Below are 24,344 nucleotides of genomic sequence, written 5' to 3' on the forward strand. Positions count from 1 at the left end.
AAGAGGCTGCGGGGGACGTCAGCTCTGTTCTGCTGAACGGGGTGGTCCCTCCTGTCTGGCCAGGGTGGCAAGCAGCCCGCAGGAACGCGGCTGCCCTTCACCCGTGCCCTCTCTGAAGGGCACAGGAAGTGCCTGTCAGCAGGTTTAAATTCAAAAGTTCCTTCCTCAGCTAATTTCAAGCACTGTTTACCCAAGAGGATGCAGGAGGATTAGGCAACCCATTGATCCGACGCGTTGGATGGGTCTGGGTGTGACCCAGCTCTCCGCAGCTGTCGGAACGAATCCATCCCATGGGGAAACTCGGACACCCACAGCAACCCAAGACACACGCTTTGCATGTTTTCAGAATACAAAACCTGGAGGCCCAAGACACCTGCTGGGAGGGGGCTCATGAGCTGGGGCTTGGGTCCAGCAGTGATTTAAGAGTTAGGATGATTTGGAGTGGATGGGCAATGAGATTCTGCTGTATGGCCCAGGGAACCCTATCCAGTCACTCGTGATGGAACATGAGGGAGGAGGAGTTCCCGTCGTGGCTCAGCGGGTAACGAATCTGACTAGTATCCACGAGGACTAGTTTGATTCCTGGCCTTGCTCAGTGGGTTAAAGGATCTGGTGTTTCCGTGAGCTGTGCTGTAGGTCGCAGACGTGGCTTGGATCCCACATTGCTGTGGCTCTGGTTGTAGGCCGGTGGCTACAGCTCCGATTCGACCCCTAGCCTGGGAACCTCCATATGCTGTGGGTGCGGCCCTAAAAAAAAAAAAAAAAAGGGAAAGAAAAAGAAAAAGGAAGTGGTGGAGGATAATGTGAGGAAAAGAAGGTATTTATGTGTATATATGACTGGGTAGCTTTGCTGTACAGCAGAAATTGACAGAACAATGTAAATCAACAATAATAGAAAAAATAAAAACCTAAAACAAATTAAAAAGAATAATCAGGCAGGTAACCCCTTGCCTGAAAATGGGCATCTTTCACTTGACTAAAACAATACATTTCCAGTGTTCAAAAAAAAAAAAGTTAGGATGAGGGAGTTCCTGCTGTGTCTCAGCGGGTTAAGAACTCCCCACAGTGTCCATGAGGATGCAGGTTCAATCCCTGGCCTTGTTCAGTGGGTTAAGGATCCAGCGTTGCCAAAAGCTTCAGTGTAGGTCACAGATGCGGCTCAGATCCAGTATTGCTGAGGCTGGAGTGTAGGCTGGCAGCTGCAGCTCTGATTCGGTCCCTACTCTGGGAACTTCCATAGGCCTTGGGTGTGGACTTAAAAAAAAAAGGAGTTAGGATGAGAACGGCCCCTAGCTGGATTCTCCACTTTATGCTCAAACATGGGGCCCAGGCTCTTTCTCTAGACACGCAGCCGAGGGCAGTCCTATGTGCGCACAAGCGGCAGGTGTGGATGTCTGAGACAGGCAGGAAATACCAGGCAGAATCCGGCTGGGTTTTCAGGCCCCAGTGATGCTCCTCACCAGTTCCAGGGCCTGGCTTGCCAGGAGCAAGGGCACAGGAAGTGCCATTGTTCTGGAAAAGCCTCCCCATCCTGCTCCTCTCTGCCTTGGGCCATCCCCTGGCCTGTCGTCAGCCGTCCACAAAGGCTGCACTGTGTGACCCTGCGAGCAACTTTCCATACATCAGACAGCGAACAACCAAACCCTTGGGCTAAGTGGCCACGGTGGTGACTGTTGTTGAGGCAGGTGCACAGCACCTGGCTGAGCGAAGCGGGTCAGAGGGCCCAGGTGGGGAGGTGCTGTTGTTTCTGTGGGTGCTGCGGAGGGTGGATCCGCTGGCCAGACTTGGTAAATTGTTATTTACAGTTTCTGAGCCTTTAAAAGAAGAGCTTCCGCAGAATCGGCCCTGATCCCAGACCTGCAGCATCATGACAGCTCTGGTCACACTGCTGTTCCTGCTCCTGCTGGGGGCCCAGACCCAGCATGGGGCTGAGTGGACCTACTCAGGTAAGGCCCATCCCAAGGGCTTCGTGCTCCCTTCCTGCCCTCCCCAGGGAGATGATGCCTGGCCTTTCAGATGATGGGGTATGGCACCTGTTGGATCTCCTCCCAGGGGCTCAGCATCTCCGGCCAGGTAGAGAGCAGCTGACCTCAGACCTAGGTTAAGGAGAAGAGGACAGAGATCCCCCACCCCCAGATCCCTGATTCACCAGCTGGGTTCTTGCTTTTCCGCCTCTGGTGCTAGCTTGAGAGCCTGCTTCCGACAGCAAAGCCATCTGCTCTCTTGCTTTATGGAGATGGAAAATAAAGCGATTAGAGGGGGCGCTCCAAGGCCCCTCAGAGGGTGTGCGAAGTTTGTGAGAGCTTTCTTCCAGGAAGTTTCATGATACCTGGTTTATCCAGAACCTCTGGATTGGCGAGAACCCGCAGTCTCCATGGTTGGCTTCTCTTGGTCACCATGGCCCTGCCGAGACCTCAACCTCACATCCTGAATCCCACTTACAGAACGTGAAGTTGAAAATCCTAGCATCTGGAGTTCCTGTTGTGGCTCCATGGAAACGAACCCAACTGGTATCTATGAGGACGTGGGTTTGATCCCTGGCCTCGCTCAGCGGGTTAAGGACCTGGCGTTGCCATGAGCTGTGATGTAGGTTACAGACACAGCTCAGATCCCAAGATGCTGTGGCTGTGATGTAGGCTGGCAGCTACAGCTCCGATTTGACCCCTAGCCTGGGAACTTCCATAGGCCCTGGGTGCAGCCCTAAAAAGACAAAAACAAACAAACAAAAAACCCCACAACAACCTCAGGGAGCAGTTCCTGCTATTGTGGAATGGGATTGGTGGCGTCTTTGCAGAGCCAGAACGCAGGTTCAATCTCCAGCCCGGTGCAGTGGCTTAAAGAATCTGACGTTGCCGCAGCTGTGGCATAGGTCACAAGTGCGGCTCAGATCTGATCCCTGGGCTGGGAATTCCACTAGCCTCGGGCTGGCCCCAAAAGAAAAACAACAACGACATCCACGAAACCCCCAAAACAACCTAAGAGGGAAAGAGACCTCGATTCTCTGTTGCAAATGGGGGAGACCAGGCCCCACAGCTGTTGGAGGTCAGGTCACCCTGGTAGTGACTAGTTTTTATCACTCTCTCCACTATGACTAGGAACCCCCTTAAAAAGAGAAATCTCCTTACTTTGGTATTTTTTCAAATAATCATTCTAGGTCAACTTTGACCCTGATGCTTCTTTCTTGCCCTGAGTCCACAGGTGTGAACCCAGCGGTCTTTACCAAGCTGAGAACCACTGAAAGTGGGGGAGCCAGAAGGAGGAGGGAGGTCCTGCCATAGAGCATGGAGGGGGCTGTGATAGAGGTGGGGGCTGGGAAGGGGCAACAGCAGTTCACAGGAAGAGAGGAAAAGCCCCAAAGCCCCTGGAAAGTAACCTGGGAAAGCCAAGCTCAAGGAGCCCCCAGCACATTTATCACTGACAGTGAGTCGAAGGAAAAGCCAAAGCTGTGTATTAAATACATTCATTGCTTTCCTCACACTGAGTCAGATTTTCAGGACCTGTGGTTGGAGCAGGAAAGTGAGGGATCCGTGCCAAAGCCCCCAGCCACAAGGTCTATGGAACGGATTTATTTTTTTTTATTTTTATTTGCCCATTTTTGGTGGCCCCTCGGCATATGGAGTTCCACGGGCCAGGGATCAAATCTGAGCTGCAGCGACGCCCGATCCTTTAACCCATTGTGCCGGGCTGGGGATTGAACCTGCATCCTGGCGCTGCAGAGATGCTGCCCATCCTGTTGTGCCACTATGGGAACTCCCCTGGAGCTGATTTAGATGTGACGTCCTTCCTGCCTCCTTTCTAGAAGGCAGACCTCTGAGGGTGGCCTCTGTGGGCCTCCTGCTGGGCGGGCCCTGCTCTGAGCTGTCAGCACTGGCCTCCACGCTGGGTGAGGGGCCCCCGGGGAGGGCCCAGCTGGGCAGCCCCTACACCTGTGACCCCGTTGGCTCTCTCCTGGGTCAGATGGGGAGCTGGATGAAGCGCACTGGTCCAGGGAGTACCCCGACTGCGACGGGAGGAGACAGTCGCCCATCAACGTGCAGAGGAAGAGCGTGCAGTACAACCCTGCCCTGAGGGCCCTGAGCCTGACAGGCTACGAGGCCCAGGAGGGGGAGTTCTCCATGATCAACAACGGCCACACAGGTACGGAGGGCCACAGGCTCCCGTCCCCGGGTGGGCAGCAGGCTGGCGGGGAGTGGCTGTTGGCAGCTGTACGTGCAGAGATCCTCGGGCTGCAGGCCTCAGACTTGGGGTGGAGGGGCTTTGAGGCCCTGAGACCAGGTGACTCTTCCCAAGCTTTGCGGCATCTTTCCACCGACTCCGTTCCCCGCTGGCCCCTTCCTTGCTCACTGGCCTCTTTCCAAGCTCGCTCGGACTCCAGCAGCCCCCTAGCGGGCAACTCAGCCGACAGAAAGGCAATGCCGTCTAGTCACACGCCCCCCTGTGTATTCCGTTGATCTGTGCCCTGGTCTGACCTGCCATGGTCTCTATGTGTGAAGGTCAGACCTGAAAAGCTGGGACTTGAGAAGCCTGGAGTGGCTGATTGTAAAATCCTGCTTTTCATCTGCACACAGCCCTCTGATTGTTCCGGTGGGCTCGTCTCCTCCGAGTCTCAGGACAAGCCTGGGGGGACGGGCAATTTTTAGGTTGAAACCAGAGGCTTTGGGAGGCCGAAGGACTTCACTCAGGCTCACCCAGTCTCTAGTGGCGAGCAGGACCCAGACCCCGGATGTCTGCTTCCTAGGCCATGTCCTCTTTGGAAAACGTCCTTCTCCACCCCCACCTGGGCTGGGCCAATTTACAGCCCATTAGCACAGGTGGGAGGGGGCATGTCATAAGACTGAGATTTACTGTTTGCACGATTGAGGAAATAAAACCAATTGCCTCCGAGATACACAGCAGCCCTCAGGTAACCCATGGTTTGGATCACTCAACGCCACAAATCATTCATGAAAGTCTCATTTCATCATTCATGTCGAGCTCCTGTCTCCAAAGTTACTCTCAGAAGCTTCCAGCAGGTGGGCAGAAGCATGTAGCTTGTTCAGATTGCCTTCTTTCACTTGGTCACATGCATTCGCGATTCTTCGGTGTCTTTCCATGACTTGAGAGCGCCTCTCTTTTTAGCCCTGAGTGAGAGTCCATGGTCTGGAGGCACCAGTATGTTTATTCATTCCCCCCACTGAGAACATCTCGGCTGCTTCCAGGTTTCAGTAATTATGAAGAAAGCAGTGTGTAGATTTTTGTGTGGACCTAAGTTTTTAATTCTACTGGGTAAATGCCCAGGGGTGTGATCGCTGGATCGTATGGTGAGAGGGTGTTTAATTTTGTGAGAAACAGCCCCACTCTCCTCCAAAGTGGCTGCACCTTTATGGATTCCCACCAGCGATGAATGAGAGCTGCTGCTGCTGCTCCGCAGCCTCATCAGCCTTTGGTGTCATCAGTGTTCCCGATTTTGGCCTTTCTAATACAGATGTACAGGGGTCTCAGTGCTGTTTGAAGTTGTGCTTCCCGTGACACACAAGGTGGAGCATCTTTTCATATGCTAATTTGCCATCTGTACATCTTCTTGGGTGAGCTGATGGTCTCTGGGGTATTTGCTCTCTTATTGTTGAATTTTAAGGGTTCGTTGTGTATTTTGAATAGCGATTCTTTACCAGAGGCATCCTGGGGAGCCATTTTCTCCCAGTCTGTGGCTTTCCTTCTCCTCCTCTTGATAATCTCTTTTGCAGAAGAGAAGTCCTACATTTTAATTAGGTCCGGCTTCTCAATTCTTTCTTTCATGGATCACATCTTTGCTATGCTATCTAAAAAGGCATCATCGGGAGTTCCCCTTGTGGCTCCGTGGTAACAAACCCAACTAGTATCCAAGAGGATGCGGGTTTGATCCCTGGCCTCACTCAGTGGGTTAAGGATCTGCTGTTGCTGTGGCTGTGGTGGAGGCTGGCAGCTAGAGCTCCAATACAACCCCTAGTCGGGGAACGTCCATATGCTGCGGGTATGGCCCCAAAAATCCAAAAAAAACAAAAGGCATCATCGTACCCGAAGTCACCATGGTCATCTAGGTTTTCTCCTATGTTATCTTCTAGAAATTGTGTAGTTCTGCACTTTACATGTAGGTCTGTGATCCTTTTTTTTTAGTACTCTTTTGTTGTTGTTGTTGTTGCTATTTCTTGGGCCGCTCCCGAGGCATATGGAGGTTCCCAGGCTAGGGGTTGAATCGGAGCTGTAGCCACCGGCCTACGCCAGAGCCACAGCAAGGCGGGATCCGAGCCGCGTCTGCAACCTACACCACAGCTCACGGCAACGCCGGATCGTTAACCCACTGAGCAAGGGCAGGGACCGAACCCGCAACCTCATGGTTCCTAGTCGGATTCGTTAACCACTGCGCCATGACGGGAACTCCTGTGATCCTTTTTGAACTAATTGTGGGAAGGATGTAAGGTCGGTGTCTGGATTCTTTTTTTTTTCTGCATGTGGATGCAGAGTTGTCCCCGCACTGTTTGAGGAAGAGACTCTCTTTGCTCCGTTGTATCGGCTTTGCTCCTTTGGTAAAGATGAGTTGAATATACCTAGCGGCTATCTTTCTGGGCTCTCTGTTCTGTCCCACTGATCTATTTGTGTGTCCTCGCACCAGGACCACGCTGCCCGCATTACCCAAACTTTATACCAAGTCTTGAGGTTGGGTAGTCTTGGGCCTCCGTCTTTGTTCCTCTCCTTAAACCCTGTGCCAGCTCTCCTGGGTCTTCTGCTTCTCCACGTAAACCTTCAAACGAGTGTGTGGGTAGCCAAAAAATAACTTGCTGGGATGCCGACTGAGATCCCACTGAATCTATGGGTCCAACTGAGAAGAACCAGCATCTCTGAGTTGTGAGTCTTCCTATCCAGGCATATGGAATCGCTCTCCATTTATTTCGTTATTCTGTGATTTCTCTCATCAGAGTTTTCCACTTTTCCTCATATGGATCTTGTATGTAGTTTGTTAGATTTGTACCTATCTATTTAATTTGGGGGACACTCGTGTAAATAGTATTGTTTTTTTTTTGATGTTGTTATTGTTTTTGTCTTTTTTTTTTTTAAGGGCCATACCCGCAGCATATGGAGGTCCCCAGGCTAGGGGTCTAATCAGAGCCGCAGCTGCCGGTCTACACCACAGCCACAGCAACGCGGGATCCTTAACCCACTGAGCAAGGCCGGGGATCGAACCTGCAACCTCATGGTTCCTGGTTGGATTTGTTTCCCCCTGCGCCACGATGGGAACTCCAATAGTATTGTGTTTTTAATTTCAAATTCTACTTTATCTGTCCACTTTATATTCGTATCCTTCCATTTTTATTTTTAGATTAGAATGTAGACATAAAATTACACTTTAACAAAGAGAAATTGAAAGCACTCTTGCAAATTGAGACAAATTTGAATTGCCACAAAATTTTCTAATGCGTATTCTCAGTTTCTCTATTCTGTTGTGGACGTAACAGTTGGTGGACCAGTACTGATCGATTAATAGTGTTTTTTGTTGTTGTTGTTGTTGTTGCTATTTCTTGGGCCGCTCCCGAGGCATATGGAGGTTCCCAGGCTAGGTGTCTAATCGGAGCTGTAGCTACTGGCCTACACCAGAGCCACAGCAACGCGGGATCCGAGCCGCGTCTGCAACCTACACCACAGCTCACGGCAACGCTGGATCGTTAACCCACTGAGCAAGGGCAGGGACCGAACCCGCAACCTCATGGTTCCTAGTCGGATTCGTTAACCACTGCGCCATGACGGGAACTCCCGATTAATAGTTTTTAAATTCCCCAAAACACATATGCCTAGGTTCCAGAAAATCTTAAAGGTGGGAGGTACTAGGCCCTTAGTGTTCAGGAGGAGAAACTGCACTGCTCTCTCTGTCTCCATCTTTTTTTTTTTTTTTTTTTTGGTCTTTCTAGGGCTGTACCCTCGGCATATGGAAGTTCCCAGGCTAAGGGTCGAATCGGAGCTGCAGCTGCCTGCCTACACCACAGCCACAGCAACATGGGATCTGAGCCGGGTCTGCGACCTACACCACAGCTCATGGCAATGCCGGATCCTTAACCCATTGAGCAAGGCCAGGGATGGAACCTGTATCCTCATGGATACTAGTCAGGTTTGTTTCCTCTGAGCCACGATGGGAACTCTGAATACTGCTCTCTTAATAGGTACTATCAGCCACTCCATTTGTCTGGCTCCTTGAAAGGAAGGACGACTTCTCATTCATCCTCGTAGCCTGGCATCTGGCACAGAGTCTGAATAGATGGATGCATCCAAGGGGGAAAGACTTGTGCATGAGAGGACAAAGCCCTAAAAAGCCTCCACGAGGGAGGCAGGATTCTGAGTAGGTTTTGATCTTTGAAAGCTGCAGGAGCAAGGCCGGTTTTGTCTTTGTAAAAAAACGTCTATTTTGAACTCGTTTTAGGCTAGAAAAAAAATGCAGCAATAGTACAGTGTATTCCCAGGTACCCTCCTCCCGCGCCTTCTAATTTTTACCTCTCATAACTGGACTGTGTTGGTACCACACAATTACTCATTCAAATTGCATCCTTTGCCCACAGTGTCCTTCTCTGGGTCCACGATTTATCCAGGATCCCACGGGAGAGGCCCTAGAAAAGGCAAAAAGACAAAACAAACAAACAAAAAAAACCTGGGGTCTTAAAAGAACTTCGTTTCAAAAAAAGGGGAGTCACCTCTGGAAGATCAATCAATTGATTTCGGGGGGCGCACAGATCTTTGTCCCCTGCTTTTCACGAGCTCAGTGATAAGCTCAGAAGTGCTGCCGTTCTCCAGTCTCGCTGTTGTGATTCTGGGGCTAAAGCTGGAGAAGTGAGACGCTGTGTCTGCAGAGAAGTGTGTTTCAGGGAAAACAGGCTGGGCATGGTCTCTGTTACTCCTCCTGCGATGCACTGTCCTCAGCTCTCCAACCTCTGGACACAGATGGCCGCACTTTTTTTTTTTTTTTGGTCTCTTTAGGGCCACACCCATGGCATATGGAGGTTCCCAGGCTAGGGGTTTCATCGGAGCTGTAGCCACCGGCCTACACCACAGCCACAGCAACGCGGGATCCAAGCCACGTCTTCAACCTACACCATAGCTCACGGCAACGCCAAATCCTGAACCCCCCGAACAAGGCCAGGGATCGAACCCGAAACCTCATGTTTCCTAGTCAGATTCGTTTCCGCTGCAACACGACAGGAACTCCTGGCTGCACCTCTCTCTTGTGTGAAGCTGGCCGCATGTTAAGCACCGAATACAAAGCACCTGTTCTGCCAAAGGGCATGTAGAAATTTCTGAGGCTGGTTTCCTCCTTACGAATGGCCTTTTCTGTTATGAAGCACAGCTTCCTGCTGCTTTAGACAGTTTGCAAGGGAAGAAGGGGACACTGAACAATATCAGATACCTAATATTTGCTCTTTAAGAAAACTTACTTGTTGGAGTTCCCCATGTGGTGCAATGGGATCAGCGGTGTCTCTGCAGCGCTAGGACACGGGTTTGATCCCTGATCCAGAGCAGTGGGCTAAAGGATCTGACGTTGCTGAGGTACAGGTCACAACGGCAGCTCAGATCTGATTCCAGGTCCAGGAACTCCATATACTGTGGGGCAGCCAAAAAAGAAAAAGAAAGAAAGAAAACTTACTTGTTTATAACCACCTTTGATGACTTATTTATTTATTTATTTTGACCATGCCCGCAGCATGTGGAGGTTCCCAGGCCAAGGACTGAACCTGTGTCACAGCAGCGACAATGCCGAATCCTTAACTGCTAGGCCACCAGGGAACTCCTTTGATGCCTCTGAGTAAGAAACCTTTGTTAACGGGACAGATGTTACGGTCCCTTTCCAAGTCCTAAATTATACCGTCACCGATATTTTTCTTGGTCCCTTTCTGGGGTCATGGTTCATGTCTCCCTTCTGCCTGGCTCACTGCAGAATAAAGAGGTTTTTCTAAGGCCTGAGCCAGTGGCATGAACAGGGCCCCTGTTGGGCCAGAGTGACCTCCCTGTCGGACGTCTGGAGGGCTTGAGGCAGGAAGAAGCTGGAGGAGGGATCCGCTTCTCCATGGGCAGGAACCTGACATTGGAGCTTATCTGTTGATAATCACACCCCATTCGATTCCAAGCCGAGAGCGCCCGTGGTCCCTGACTTGGTGCAGAATTTGGTCTCTTGTCTTCTAAAGACTCGCTGAGGCTGGTCACTGGCTGTGCGCGCCCAGCTCTGGCCCAGCTCTGCCCCAACCGGGGTGACTCCTTTCTCCGCCGCTGGGTCCCCTTGCCTGTTCATAAAATAGAAGAATTGAAGCCCTGCCCCCCCCCCCGGGCTGCTCCCTTCTATGAAGTGGGATGCGGCTGTTAGCTGGGCTGGTTCTAGAAGCCTGCACGGGATGGAGATTTTAACCACATCGTGGAAAAGAGAATCTCCTCAACTTGACCTTACAGAAGACTCGAGATGTGTAGTCAAAGTAATCAAAATAGTCCCAAGAGGCCCTGTTTCTGGCTTCTCTGCTGTGGGCAAGTTCCAACACCAGCCAGGAGGGATTCCACACTCTTGGGCCACCTTTTATCAGGGCTTCCCCCTTCCTTCGGGCTAACCGCTTGGTGGTCCCTCCTCTGACCTTCGGGTCCTGGGTGGGAAGCTTGTGCCCTGGGAGAAGTGCTTGTCCAGCCCGGGTTACTCAGTGCCTGGTCCCCATCCTGCCCCATGTGCTGTGGCCTCTTCGCCTGGGTGGCCGGGCTGGGGACAGTCTAAGCCAGTCTGCAGTACCAGCTTGCCCCAGGAGAGGGCAGGCGACCAGAGGAGCTGCCTCCCCTGGTGGCCTGACCCATCCTCGCCCATCAGAAGACGACCTGCCCCCACCCCCCTCGGTCTTCTCTTCCAGTACAGATCAGCCTGCCCTCCACTATGCGCTTGACGGCCCCCGACGGCACCCAGTACATAGCCAAGCAGATGCACTTCCACTGGGGTGGTGCGTTCTCCGAGATCAGTGGCTCTGAGCACACCATTGATGGGATCAGATATGTGACCGAGGTACCTTGAGGTCCTCTTTCTTTCAAGCCCCGTAGTCACTTTTCTTTTCTTTTCTTTTTTTCTTGGCCTTGCCTGGGGCATGAGGAAGTTCCCGGGCCAGGGATCAAACCTGCGCCATGGCAGTGACCATGCTGGATCCTTAACCTGCTGTGCCACTGGGGAGCTCCTCACTTTTCCTGTTAAAAGAGCCAAAAAGACTTGGTGCAATGGCGAGTCAAGTCACCCTGAGGTTGAGTTTATTTTTATTTTGTGCCTTTTTAGGGCCATACCCGCGACGTATGGAGGTTCCCAGGCTAGGGGTCGAATTGGAGCTAAAGCTGCTGACCTACGCTACAGGCCCAGCAGTGCCAGATCTGAGCTGTGTCTGCGACTTACATTATGGCTCATGGCAATGCCGGATCCCTGATCCACTGAGCAAGGCCAGGGATTGAACCCACATCCTCATGGATACTAGTCAGATTCATTTCTGCTGTGCCACAACGGGAACTTCTGAGTTCGTTTTTCATTCATTCACAACTATTCACTGATCACTGCTTTATGCTGGGAGTTGAGGCAGGGTTCCTGCCCCGACAGAAGTCACCCCAAGGCGGGAGTTTACAGCCCACAGACTGGGACAAGCCCTCTTTGATTTCAGCTGGATTTCTGTGTGGGAGGTTTGCTGGTTCCCTCTCTTGCTTAGGATGACCACGGGTTCACAGTGGCCTCCTGGGGTAAAAGGGGCTCATGCGCACTCTAGGGAGACCTCAGGAGGACCCCCTGGCCTCACAGGACCCCCTGGGCTCTGCCAGCTTGTCTGCCTGGGGGATGCTGAACTGCCGTCTCCCCAGAGTCCCACTCATGCTCTTTGCACTCTTGGAGAAACTTCTGGTCTTGATAGACCTCGTAGCCCAGATAGAGGGCCGTTATTGACATGGGTCAGGCTGAGGCATCGCACGATGTGTCATTTTTTGTGTTCCTCCTTCTCTGAGAACCTAAAGCCCTTGAAGTCTGCAGGAACTGCCCTTGACCTTCGCTTTCCTGCTCCTGCAGGTTCACGTCGTCCACTACAATTCCAAATACAAGAGCTACGATGAAGCCCAGATGGCCCCGGACGGCTTGGCTGTGCTGGCAGCCCTCTTCGAGGTAGGCCGAGACGGCACAGGCGATGTTATACACGGGTGGCAGAAAAGTCAAAAATCAGGGAAAACTTGCAGCTGTGTCAGTTTGAGATTACAGCCCTCGTGGAGGTGGGGGGCAAGCGGGAGACCAATCCGAAATTTAACTGGAAATGCAGCCGCAAAAAAGAACAAAATCATGCCATTTGCAGCAACATGGAAGGTCCTGGGAGTCTCATATTAAGTGAAGTTAGACCGTGGAAAACAAACATGGGATGATGGCGCTTACATTCGGAAACTTAAAAAAGGATACAAATGGGAGTCCCTGTCATGGCTCAGGGGAAACCAATCTGACTAGTATCCATGAGGACGCAGGTTCGATCTCTGGCCTCGCTCAGTGGGTTAAGGATCCGGCGTTGCCATGAGCTGTGGCATAAGTCACAGATGCGGCTTGGATCTCACGTTGCTATTGCTGTGGCTGTGGTGTAGGCTGGTGGCTACAGCTCAGATTAGATCCCTAGCCTGGGAACCTCCATATGTTGCAGCTTCGGCCCTAAAACAAACAAACAAACAACAATCAGAACTGGGATTTGCTACTATATACTATCTAAAATGTGCAGTGAGGGACAAAAAGTTGGACATGCAAAGAAATGGGACAATGAGAATCATATTTAGGAGAAAAAAAATAGTCAATAGGAACTGACTCTGCGTAGACCAAGAGTGACTCGGGAGATAGAACTTTTTTGGCTGCACCTGTAGCATATGGAAGTTCCTGTTGCTGTGAGCTGTGGTGTAGATATCATTCCTATTTTTTTTTTTTTTTTTTGCTTTTTAGAGCCACACCCACAACATATGGAAGTTCCCAGGCTAGGGGTCAAATTGGAGCTACAACTGTTGGCCTACACCACAGCTCACGGCAACACTGGATCCTTGACCCCCTGAGCAAGGCCAGCGATCAAACTCGCATACTCATGGATTCTAGCTGGATTCATTTCCACTGTACCACAACAGGAACTCCCAGTCTTGTCTTCTTTTAATTTCTTTTCTTTCTTTCTTCCTTTCTTTTTTTTTTTTTTTTTGCTTTTTAGGGCCGTACCTGTGGCATATGGAATTTCCCAGGTTGGGGGTCAAATTAGAGCTACAGCTGCCAGCCTACACCACAGCCACAGCCACAACAATGTCAGATCCAAGCCACATCTGCAACCTATATCACAGCTCATGGCAATGCTGAATCCTTAACCCACTGAGGAAGGCCAGGGATCAAACCTGCATCCTCATGGTTCCTAGTCGGGTTCATTAACCACTGAGCCATAAAGGGAACTCCTAATTTCTTAAAAAAAAAAAACAAAAAAAACAAAAACCGTTAAGATTGTTGAAGCAATAATTACACCCTGGCAGTGTTAGCTTTACAATGTATGTAGATGCTACTATATATATGACAGAAACAGAAGAAAAAGGATGGGGAAGAAATAGAGCTTATATTGGAACAAAGTTGCTCTGTTTTACTGGAATTAAGCTGGCATTAGCCTGACATAACTGTGATAAGTCGTATATTGTAGTCACTAGAGCAATTACGAGTACACTAAAAACATTTGACACAAGAGGTAGAACAGAGGAACCAGAAAGAGATGAGAAGTTCCCACCGTGGCTCAGCGGAAGCGAATCTGACTAGTATCCCTGAGGACGCGGGTTCCATCCCTGGCCTCGTTCAGTCGGTTGAGGATCTGGTGTGGCCGTGGGCTGTGGTGGAGGCTGGTAGTTACAGCTCTGATTCAACCCCTGGCCTGGGAACCTCCCTATGCTGCAGGTGCAGCACTGAAAAAACCAAAAAAATAAATAAAATAAAATAAAAGAGGGGTTTAGAAAACAGACTTATGGCAGTCAGAAATCCAAAAAAGTCTAAATTTATTTGAAAATTGTGTATCGAAGTGTAGTTGATGTACAGAATGTTGATTTTTGCCGTGCAGCAAAATGACGCGGGTATACACATACGTATTCTTTTTTCAATATCCTTTCCCATCCTGGTCTATCCCAGCACAGTCCCTTGTGCTGCACAGTAGGACCGTGTTGTCTCTCCTTCTCTATGTAGGAGTTTGCATCTACTAACCCCAAACTCCCAGTGCCTCCCCCCCAACCCCCTTGGCAACCACAAGTCTATTCTCTAGGTCTGTGGGTCTGTTTCTGTTTCATAGATAAGCTCATTTGTGCCATATTTTGTTTGTTCGTTTGTCTTTTCTAGGGCCGCACCCGTGGCATATGGAGGTTCCCAAGCTAGGGGTCTCATCAGAGCTGTAGCTGCCGGCCTACACCACTGCCACAGCAACGCAGGATCCAAGCCACGTCTTCGACCTACACCATAGCTCACGGCAATGCTGGATCCTGAACCCACTGAGCAAGGCCAGGGATCGAACCCTAGTCGGATTCGTTAACCACTGAGCCATGACAGGAACTCCATTCGTGCCATATTTTAGATTCCACATGTAAGTGATATCATATGGTAATTGTCCACTGAATTTATACCCAGTGGGAGAATGAACATCAGTGATGGGAGAGGACCACTGTCCACAGACTTCTATTCACCAAAAGCAGCTTTTATGACTTCTAAAAAGTCAACACTGGTACAAAAAATAAAGGGTGGCAGCATTCAGAATCGGAGCAGTTTTGCCTTGGACATCTGGGTCTCCTCCGCCCGGTCTAAAGTCCTGAGGATGCAGAGGGAGCGCTGGAGAGGGAGCTCTGGAGAGCAAGCTGCTCTCATCAAGCATGCATCAGCCTATGGCTGACATTGCCCCCGGCAGTCACTGGGGATATTTGAATAGTGGCTTTTGGCCACGCCTTGAGGACACATCACCCGTCACCACCCAGAAGCTCCTTTCCCTGGAAGCTGCCCAGATGCTTTAGATCTTGTGCCCCTGGAGGAGACTGGTGAGCCCAGGCTGCTGGTGGCAAAGTGCAGCTAGACCATCTCCCCCAGAGCTCCTAGGACATGGACGGGCTGCCATGGATGGGCTGCCTCCATCAGCTGGAGGACCAAAGAGCTGGACTGGGGGAGACAGTCCTGGTTAGAGGGCCCGGCCCTGTTACAACTGCTCTGCTTCTCCTGCAGATCAAGGATTACGCCGAAAACACTTACTACAGCAACTTCATTTCTCACCTGAAGAACATCCGGAATCCAGGTAGGAGAGACCAACGGTGGCTGCAGGAAGGAAAAGGGAGGAGCGTGTGTGCGATGGGGCACAGGGGAGCGGGGACGTGTTGCTGGTGGGGAGGGTGGCAGGTGAACCTGCCAGAGGGCACTCCCCTCCCCGTGCCAGGTCTCTCTCAGCAATTCCCGTGGTTGGCACAGGCTGTGCCCGCCTCTGAGAACCTGTTCACACACTCCCCCTGTCGACTCCCACGACTGGAATGTCTGGAGGGCCAGAGTTCCTCTGATGCAGGAGAGCTTCATTTAAGTGCTGCTCACCTCTGGCCCCCAGGGGGTGGTGATGACTCTGGTCTCTAGAGAGGGTGTCTTCCTTGGCGTCAAGCTGAGAAGACTCTGGAGCGTGAAGCAACTCATCATGGGGACGATAGCTGCAGACGCCGGGCTGGACTCCCTCCTCTCTGCCACCAGAAGGCGGGGTTCTTGTTAGAGGGTTCACCCATGCCCCTGGTCCACCCTTGACCTTGAGCGGTAACCACATCCGTATTGTAGCCTTGGCTTGAAGCATCCCATTTTGGCCACATCCCCCAGACGCCAGCTCCTTGACCTCGGTCCTCACCCCTCCAATCCGGGGCCTCCACGTTCTCACTGCTAGTCCCGTCGCAGGCCTCTCACCCGTCTTCATCCAGCTTGGATTCCACGGGCACATGCCCTCCGTGACCTTGCCCCTCCATCCCACCACAAGCTCACTTGGCAAAGCCCCAGACCAGCTCCCACCTATTCACTGCCTGAAGCCAAAGGGCTGATTATGCCTGGAGAGAAATAGCCTCTAACTTCATTCATAGCCTCAAATATAAGCACATACTAACACTGCCCAGGAATCCTAAAATACCACTCTGGGTGTTGGCTTTTCCCCTCTCCAAAATTACTGCATCACCTCTTTGCCTCTCTCCAGAAGCCCCTCCTCCTTGGCCCCAGACCCCTCCCTGGCTCTCCTCGAAGGGCCTTGCATTCGCCTTGCACTTCATGGAGAAGAGAGTCGGCAACTCTCATCTTCTTAACCCTCCCTACCTGACCAAACTCCAGATCCGCTCCTGGGTTACTCTTTTTTTTTTTTTGTCTTTTTGCCTTTTCTGGGGCCGTTCCTGCAGCATATGGAGGTTCCCAGGCTAGGGGGCGAATCTGAGCTGTAGCCACCAGCCTACACCAGAGCCACAGCAACGTGGGATCCAAGCCATGTCTGCGACCTACACCACAGCTCACGGCAACGCCAGATCCTTAACTCACTGAGCAAGGCCAGGGATGGAACCCACAACCTCATGCTTCCTAGTCGGATTTGTTAACCACTGCGCCACGACGAGAACTCCCTGGGTTACTCTTGAGGTGAGGTCCCCACTCTGGTCCAGGACCGCCCTCCCATGGGGGTGCCAACCCTCATTCTCAGGGTCTTTTCTCCTGCCCGTCCCCCTTCACCCCCCGCATCTCACTGGATTGCTCCACTCAGCACCCGGCTCTGGGCTCACGTTCCTTCCACTTCCAAAGACAAACCAAAGTCTCTCTGGACCCCACCATCCCCTGAGCTTCCACTCTATCCTCAGCTTGAACCCTTGAAAGAGTTCCTATTGCCCTCTTCTCTTTTCTGACCCCAAACCTTCAAGGTCGGCCCTGGGGTCAGACCTCCTGGCCACACTTCTGCTCTTAACCCAGCTCCAAACATTGACCTGTTACACGCGGCCCTTACTCGGGGCACGCCCCCGCCCCAGCCCTGCTCCCTTGCTCTCTCTTCCGGGCTCCTGCCCTAATGAGGGGGGGTGTGTGTGCCACCACTCTGATCTCTTGGGGACCTCATTTAGTCCCGGGGGCTGGACCACCATCCCTAGGCTGTGGACTCCCCAGTTCTCTATCTGCTCCTCCCGCAGCCACGGCATTAGTAGGACAGGTGAGGCGAAATCAAGGCGAGAGCCATCTGGTTGACCTACAGACCGTGAACAAAGCTGTCAGGAGACGCCACAGGCCTGCGGTAGATCCAAGAGTTTCCTTGAACTCACCGCCCTCAGATAGTCCATTTCTGCTGATGGATCCCCACACCTTTCCTGATTCAAAAAAATTTCCCGTCCGATCAATAGGGCCCGCAACACCAGCGTCCCTCTGAACTCTGGGTTCCTTCATCCAGCTGTTTACCTGGTGTTGCCAAATGGATCCAATACGTAATGCGGCCAAAACAGAACTATATTCCTGGCCCGTTGCAGGCTTGTCCCTAAACCGACTTTCTCATTTCAGCAAAGGGCGTCCTCCTCCAAATCTTTCTTGACTTTCCTCTTTCCACAAACCCCCCACACCCGAACCATCAGCTGGTCCTGTTGTTTTCCGCCCCCTGCTTTCAATTCTTTGGGGTCTATTCCCAGAAATGGAATTGCTGGACGATACGGTAATTCTATGTTTCATGTTTTAAGGAACTACCACGTGGTTTTCCACAGTGGCTCCACCATGGTTCTGGAATTCTCTACTCACTTAAATGTATTGGAGTTAGGAAACAAAAATCTCTGCTCTAGAGCCCTTTAGAAGGGTATTTCTTGAAACCTCTCCAGTAACAATGAAAGAGAAATCTGCCTACTCAAGGGATTGTGCGTCTGCTAGGCTTCATGGCCTTGGTTAAACAAGCCTATTGAGGTATAGACCAAGGTATTAAACAAAAATGCAAAAGTGCTCCGGGAAAGTGAAGCAAAATTCAACTTGCCTCCATGTTGCTTTGATAATTTCATGCTGAGTTCGGGGACTCATCGTCACTCACATCAACAAAAGAGGAATTCTCTAGATGCAGCGATAACTGTGGGTGCCGTGGAGGCTTCGGAGGCCCGTAGGAAGTCCCCCTCCCTACACCCCACCTGGGGCTGAGCTTGGTTCCCAGTGGGCATGGTGGGAAGGGCTCGCTTAGCTCTGATTCTGCCTTTCTCCTCTCTCCCCTACTCTCCCCCCATTCTTCTAAATGAGCACAAACCAAGGACTTTTCTTCTGTCCTTGAGAGCACTTACCCCACAGTGCCCAGGAGTCATCATTAATTTCTTTCATTTATCGTAAAACGTGTCCTCTGCCTGACAGCGATGATGGGGGGTGGGGGCTACACTTGTGAGTACTTTCCTGTGTGCTGATCCAGTGCTGGAACTTTATTTATTTTTGCTTTCTAGGGAGGCACCTGAGGCATATGGAGGTTCCCAGACTGGGACTGAATTGGAGCTGTAGGTACTGGCCTATGTCACAGCCACAGCAATGCGGAATCTGAGCTGCCTCTGCAACCTACACCTCAGCTCATGGCAACACCGGATCCTTAACCCACTGAGCAAGGCCGGGGATCCAACCTGCGTCCTCCTGGGTGCTAGTCGGGTTCATTAACTGCTGAGCCACGATGGGAACTCCAATGCCAGTACTTTATACGCAAACTCCCCTCTACCCTCCCTTTATCCAGACAAGTGAGCACCCAGCCAGGGCCCCTCAGCCAGGAGGAGGTCTTCGAGTGGGTCTCTCCCCAAAGTCTTTGTGCTTCACCCTTTCCAGGAAGCAGCACACTGGTGGATCGTTTCCATGTCCCTCTGCTTACATCAGGAGATTAAAAGATGGGGAGGTTGGAGCCGGAGCTGTCCTCCCAAGGGCAGCAGTGGTCCTTAACTTCCTGAATCTCTCGTCCCTTCTATTAGGACAAACCACAGTTCTGAGCAGCCTTAACCTTCAGGACATGCTCCCTGAGAACCTCCACTCCTACTACAGCTACCAGGGCTCACTCACGACTCCTCCCTGTACTGAGAATGTCCACTGGTTTGTGCTTGCAGATACTGTCAAGCTCTCCAGGACGCAGGTAATGCATGGAGCCACTTTATCAAAGTCCCTCCTTTTAATGGCCTGGGTTCCAAGAATGCTTTCCCACATCTCACCTCCTGCCAACTCCTGGGATCCTACAGTGTTCTCCGTGCTCAGGGCTGCAGTGCCTCCCCTGTGTTGCCACGGGTGGTCTCACTAGTGCTGTAGATGAGATGGACAAACAGGCATCAGGGAATTCAAGAAACTTACAGGGCCTGCAACAAAAGGACTGGGGCCTGATCCAAGTTGTAGGAGAAGAATTGCACAGTAAAAGCAAATATTGATTGAGTGCTGCTCTTGCCAGGTACGATTTTAGGCCTTTGATATATAAAACCCCTGTCCTCATGGAGCTTACATTCTCACTTCATCAGTGACTTCCTGCAAGAAGGACAGCTTCATATGTTGCCCATTACAGTTGAAAATGCCTGTAGCCCTTTGAGGAGAGGAGCTATATCAGACACCTTTTGTCCTTCAGCATAGCACGGGCAGGTAATAAGCATTTGTTAAATTAAATAAGGACGAATGTTACTGAGGTTGCAAAGCAAAGCTATTTCCTTCTGGGTGATGGTCTTCCTCAGAAACAAATAGTTTTCCTTTTGTTTTTGTTTTTTGTTTTTTGTCTTTTTAAAGGCTGCACCCATGGCATATGGAAGTTCCCAGGTTAGGGGTATAATTGGAGCTGAAGCTGCCAGCCTACACCACAACCTCAGCAACACTGGACCCAAGCTGCATCTTCGACCTACACCGCAGCTCACAGTAATGCCAGATCCTTAACCCACTGAGCAGGGCCAAGGATGGAACCCACATCCTCAGAGATACTAATCAGTTCATTACTGCTGTGTGCCACAATGGGAACTCCAAGAGTTGTTTTTTTTAAACTTTCCATTTCCCTACTCTCGGAAAATGTGGAAAGACCCCTATCCTTATACCCACACAAAAACATTTACAACCAGATTGGAAGTGCCCCTAGTTGCCTAACAAAAGTCAGTGTCAATTATCTCAGGAAAAATGCACCTTAAATCCAGATCTAGAAGAATTTCCGTGAATAAAGTTACCTGAAATGAGCTCAATTTTTAAAAAAAAATCACAAAATACCAGGAAGAAGGCACTATGAGTGAGTGTCAGCAGAATTAGTCCTACAAAGATTTCAGATAGTGTAATTGTTGGTCAGTTAATATAAAATGTGTTTAATATATATAAAGAATGAATATATGTACAATTAAACACATGTAATATGTACAAGAGTTTTAAACATGAGAAAACAGCAAAGTATAAAAATGACCAAGTAGGAGTTCCCATCGTGGCGCAGCGGAAATGAATCCAACGAGGAACCATGAAGCTGCAGGTTCAATCCCTGGCCTCACTCCGTGGGTTGGGGATCTGGCGTTGCCGTGGGCTGTGGTGTAGGTCGAAGATGTGGCTCGGATCCTGCGTTGCTGTGGCTGTGGCATAGGCTGGCAACAACAGCTCCGATTAGACCCCTCCACATGCTGTGGGTGCGGCCCTCAAAAGACAAAAAATAAAAATAAAAAGTAAAAAGGGAAAAATGACCAAGTAAACTTGAATTTAAAAAATGAGTTGTTAATTTCTAGAAATGGAACAATAGTAACTGAAATGAACCACCCAACGAATGGGTTTGATAACATGTTAGACTCAGTTTAAGAAAGAATTAGTCAACTGGAGGACAGGGCTGAGAAAATTATGTAAAATGTAGCATGAGAAGAAAAAGAGATGGAAATATGAAAAGGAAGTAAAGAGATATAGAGACTATACTAGAAAGAGCCAACAAAGGTCTAGTTGAAAGTGTAGAGGGAGAAGACAGGTAGAATAAAGAAGGATACTTTGAGAAATGTTGGCTGACAATTTTCCAGGGGGTTGAAACATACCACATCATGTATTCAGGAAGCCCAATGAATCAATGAAAACAAAAAGAAGCCCATACTAAACCCATCACAGTGAAACCACAACATATCAGAGTCAAAGAGAAGATTTCAAAATCAGCCAGACAGAAAAGACAAATTTTTAGAAAAGAAATATCATTAGATGAAAAGTTGGTTCAATGCAGCAACAACAAAAGTCAGAAAGCAGTGGAACCGTGTTTTCAAAGCACTGAGAGAAGTGAATAGCCAGCCTAGAGTTCTGCATGCAGCAAAAATGTCTCTCAAGGATGTAGACAAAATACAGACATTTTCAGATAAACAGAAATTGACCTTGGTATTTGATATGTCTCTTTACTTCTTTCTCTTCTTTCTACTGTTGACCAAATACTCATAGAAAAAGATTAAAAGAGATGGTTGGAGAAATGGATGGATGGGTGGATGGATGGATGGATGGATGGATGGATGGATGGATGCTATGCCTGGCGCATAGTACCCAGAACCATTTCTGGACTTGAAATCTCACCACCATTTTATCAGGGTTATATTAATCTCAGTCATAGTTCAATTGCTAACTAAACTTTAAAAAAAATCACCCAGCACCTCTTCCTCTTCTGAAGTCCCTTTATGCTGCCCGCAGGTTTGGAAGCTACAGAATTCCTTGTTGAATGACCAGAACAAGACCATCCACAATGATTACCGCAGAACCCAGCCCCTGAACCACAGAGTGGTGGAGGCCAACTTCAAGTCTCTCCCTAACCCTCGTGAGTGAAATCAATGCTTGTTTGTTTCGCAGTCTGCAATTCTAATTTCCTTCCCTGGGTGGACCCATCTCTTCTGGCGACAGTAAGGCAAGGAGAGGCATCTAAACAGGAGGCGGCGCAGGGGGACCGGTCTGTGCAGGGCTTGGGCAAAGTAGAACAGGGAAGGCGATGGGGATGAGCAGCTAGGTGATTTATGACCCACCTCGTCTTGCCCAGAGACACTAGGAGAAGCAAGATGTCAGCAACATCCAGATGCTCCCATAGAAGTGCAGAGGCTCAAGGTAACCGTATCAAATCCAGCTCAAATTATTTCCCACACACATCTCTATCTGTCTATATTACAAACCCATCCCCAACTCCTCTTACAAATTCCCTCAAGGTGGGGAATAACTCGACCACGTGTTGTGTACTACACTTTCCTGAGGATCGAGCCCCAGGCCCCAGGGTGCTGGAAATAGGCTCGAGGAGTCCATCTTCCCCTGGACCCTTTAATCCAGTGGGTCAGGCTCCAAACCGCATTGTTGGCTCACCTCGCTTCTATGGTTGCAAGCATATAAATATTCTGTGATTTCTCATCTTTATTTTGTCTGATTCTCTGTAGAGGTGTGGTGAACTCTACAACTCCATGAATGCACTGTCCTTACGATATATTTCTGTTAATCCTCCCTCATGCCTTTATATCCTCTAATACAATATCGGAGAATTGGTCCACACACATCTTTCAAATCTTTAAAATACCCACGCACACTCCCCAACACAGTGAAAGTCCAGAACAAAGAACTGGGCCCATCACTCCTTCCTGGTTCATGTGCTGTTTTCCTCTGCATCAGTTTGAGCCTTTAATACGATACTAACAGAGGAAAAAATGACACCAACGATAATTACAAATTCCCCAAATTATATTTAATGCTGTATTAACAGTGATGATTTCTTTTTCTAAGGGGAGGCATCCTCCTAACAGGTCCAGGCTCTAGCAGGCTAAACAAAGGGAGCTCAGACCCACTGATGGGTCTCCTTGTTCTGATCTTACTATGCTCCCTGTTTTACCTAATAAAATTGAACACTATCCTTGCAAAAGGCACAAACAGATGATAGCGTTTCCTATCTGCCACATCTCAGTTGCTCTTTCCATGGGGGGTGGGGGTGTCACTCCAGTGTACCCTCGGGAGGGAGCTCAGGTGTTCTAGACGTAGATGAGAGTGTCCTGTCTTGCGGTATGTCCATCATGGCCCTCCCGCCTGGGATTTGATATTTAGGATAATTATTCCACCTCCCAGTAGACAGTGAAAGGACTTCCTCTCCCGCCCCGGCCAGGGGATCTGAATGATGGTCTCCCTTTGCTGAGAGGAGAACAAAGAACTGAGCCTCATCGCCATCTTTCAGCTCCATCCTCCTTCTGGGCCAGACTTCTAGGTAGCAACCCAGTTGTGTGACCCTAGTGATAGTGCATAATTCTACAGCATTCCATAGCAGATGGTTGATAGGATCAATGCATCAAGGACAAATGACTGGCGAAACCAAGGTCAGGTATAAACACAAGACAATGGCCAAATCCAGCCCTCTTGCTATGTATTTATTAGAAAACAGCCACACATTCTGAGCATAAAGTCTACTGAGCATCGCATGAGAAACCAAGGTGGGTAGAACCATCTTGGACATGTCACCCCTTGGATTCTGGCAGCGTCCAAGCCTAAATTCAGACATGGCAAAGATGTTTGAAGCCAATGGATGGGACCACGAAGGCCATTCGGAGGAGTCAAAAATACTTCCTGTGTAGGAATGGGTGTCTGGCAGTCCTGCAGTCCTTGTTTTCGTGGGGACCCAAAGTTCTGACTTTTTCTTCACTCTTCTTTTGATATACTTTAGGCTCTGAGCTCCATTTTTATCTAAACAATATTGAAAATAACCTGGAATACCTGAGAAGAGTTATTGAACAGAAGAAAGCAAAGGGAAAAAGACCATGGTAATGACCTTGACACGTAAGCCCCGCCTTGTCTCCACGGAGTAAAAATGACCTTGATGTGTAAGCCCTGCCTTGTCTCCACGGAGTCCTGGAATCCTGAATATCTGATCACACTGCTCCCATTGAGGCACCTGGTTCATCTCCGATTGAAGCAGGAGACACCATCACCCATGAAGGGAAGTGAGAAGGGACTGAGTTAGACATTACCCGTGGAAATTGACTGGAAGAGACTTTTAAAGAACCCGGAGCCCTAACCAGCCTCCTCTAGAATCAAGCACATTGATTTGACTGCCTTTCAAACCCGCCCTGTAGCATTTAGATGGAATAAAATAACTTCGGAAATTTGCTATTTAAAACTTTCTCTTTCCTCTTCCCTTGTACCACTTCAAACGTCCCTTCGCTGCCTCACCCTGAGGGACCCAGGTGATGGGGCAAAGATCAAGGTGGGAGGAATTTCCAGGATGGAGATGAAAAAAAAAAAAGGAAGAGGGTGTCCCTGTGGTGGCTCAGCAGGCTATGAAACCAACTAGTATCCAGGAGCATGGGGTTCAGTCCCTGGCCTCACTCAGTGGGGTAAGGATCCAGGGTTGCTGAGGCTGTGGCGTAGGCCTGCAGCTGCAGCTCTG

General features: G+C 49.9%; 1 protein-coding gene across 1 annotated transcript; it reads left to right on the top strand.

Moving 5' to 3' along the window:
* The first annotated feature begins 1,659 nt into the window (after positions 1 to 1,659).
* On the top strand, positions 1,660 to 24,074 carry CA6 (carbonic anhydrase 6). The gene is made up of 8 exons (XM_047791557.1): positions 1,660 to 1,946; positions 3,958 to 4,137; positions 10,878 to 11,026; positions 12,056 to 12,148; positions 15,227 to 15,296; positions 18,955 to 19,112; positions 21,632 to 21,755; positions 23,622 to 24,074. Exons 1-8 carry the CDS (start codon positions 1,868 to 1,870, stop codon positions 23,720 to 23,722), a joined length of 954 nt encoding a protein of 317 aa, XP_047647513.1. The 5' UTR covers positions 1,660 to 1,867; the 3' UTR covers positions 23,723 to 24,074.
* The last annotated feature ends 270 nt before the right edge of the window (positions 24,075 to 24,344 follow it).

The sequence above is a fragment of the Phacochoerus africanus genome, chromosome 8, assembly GCF_016906955.1.
Source record: "Phacochoerus africanus isolate WHEZ1 chromosome 8, ROS_Pafr_v1, whole genome shotgun sequence".
NCBI lineage: Eukaryota > Metazoa > Chordata > Mammalia > Artiodactyla > Suidae > Phacochoerus > Phacochoerus africanus.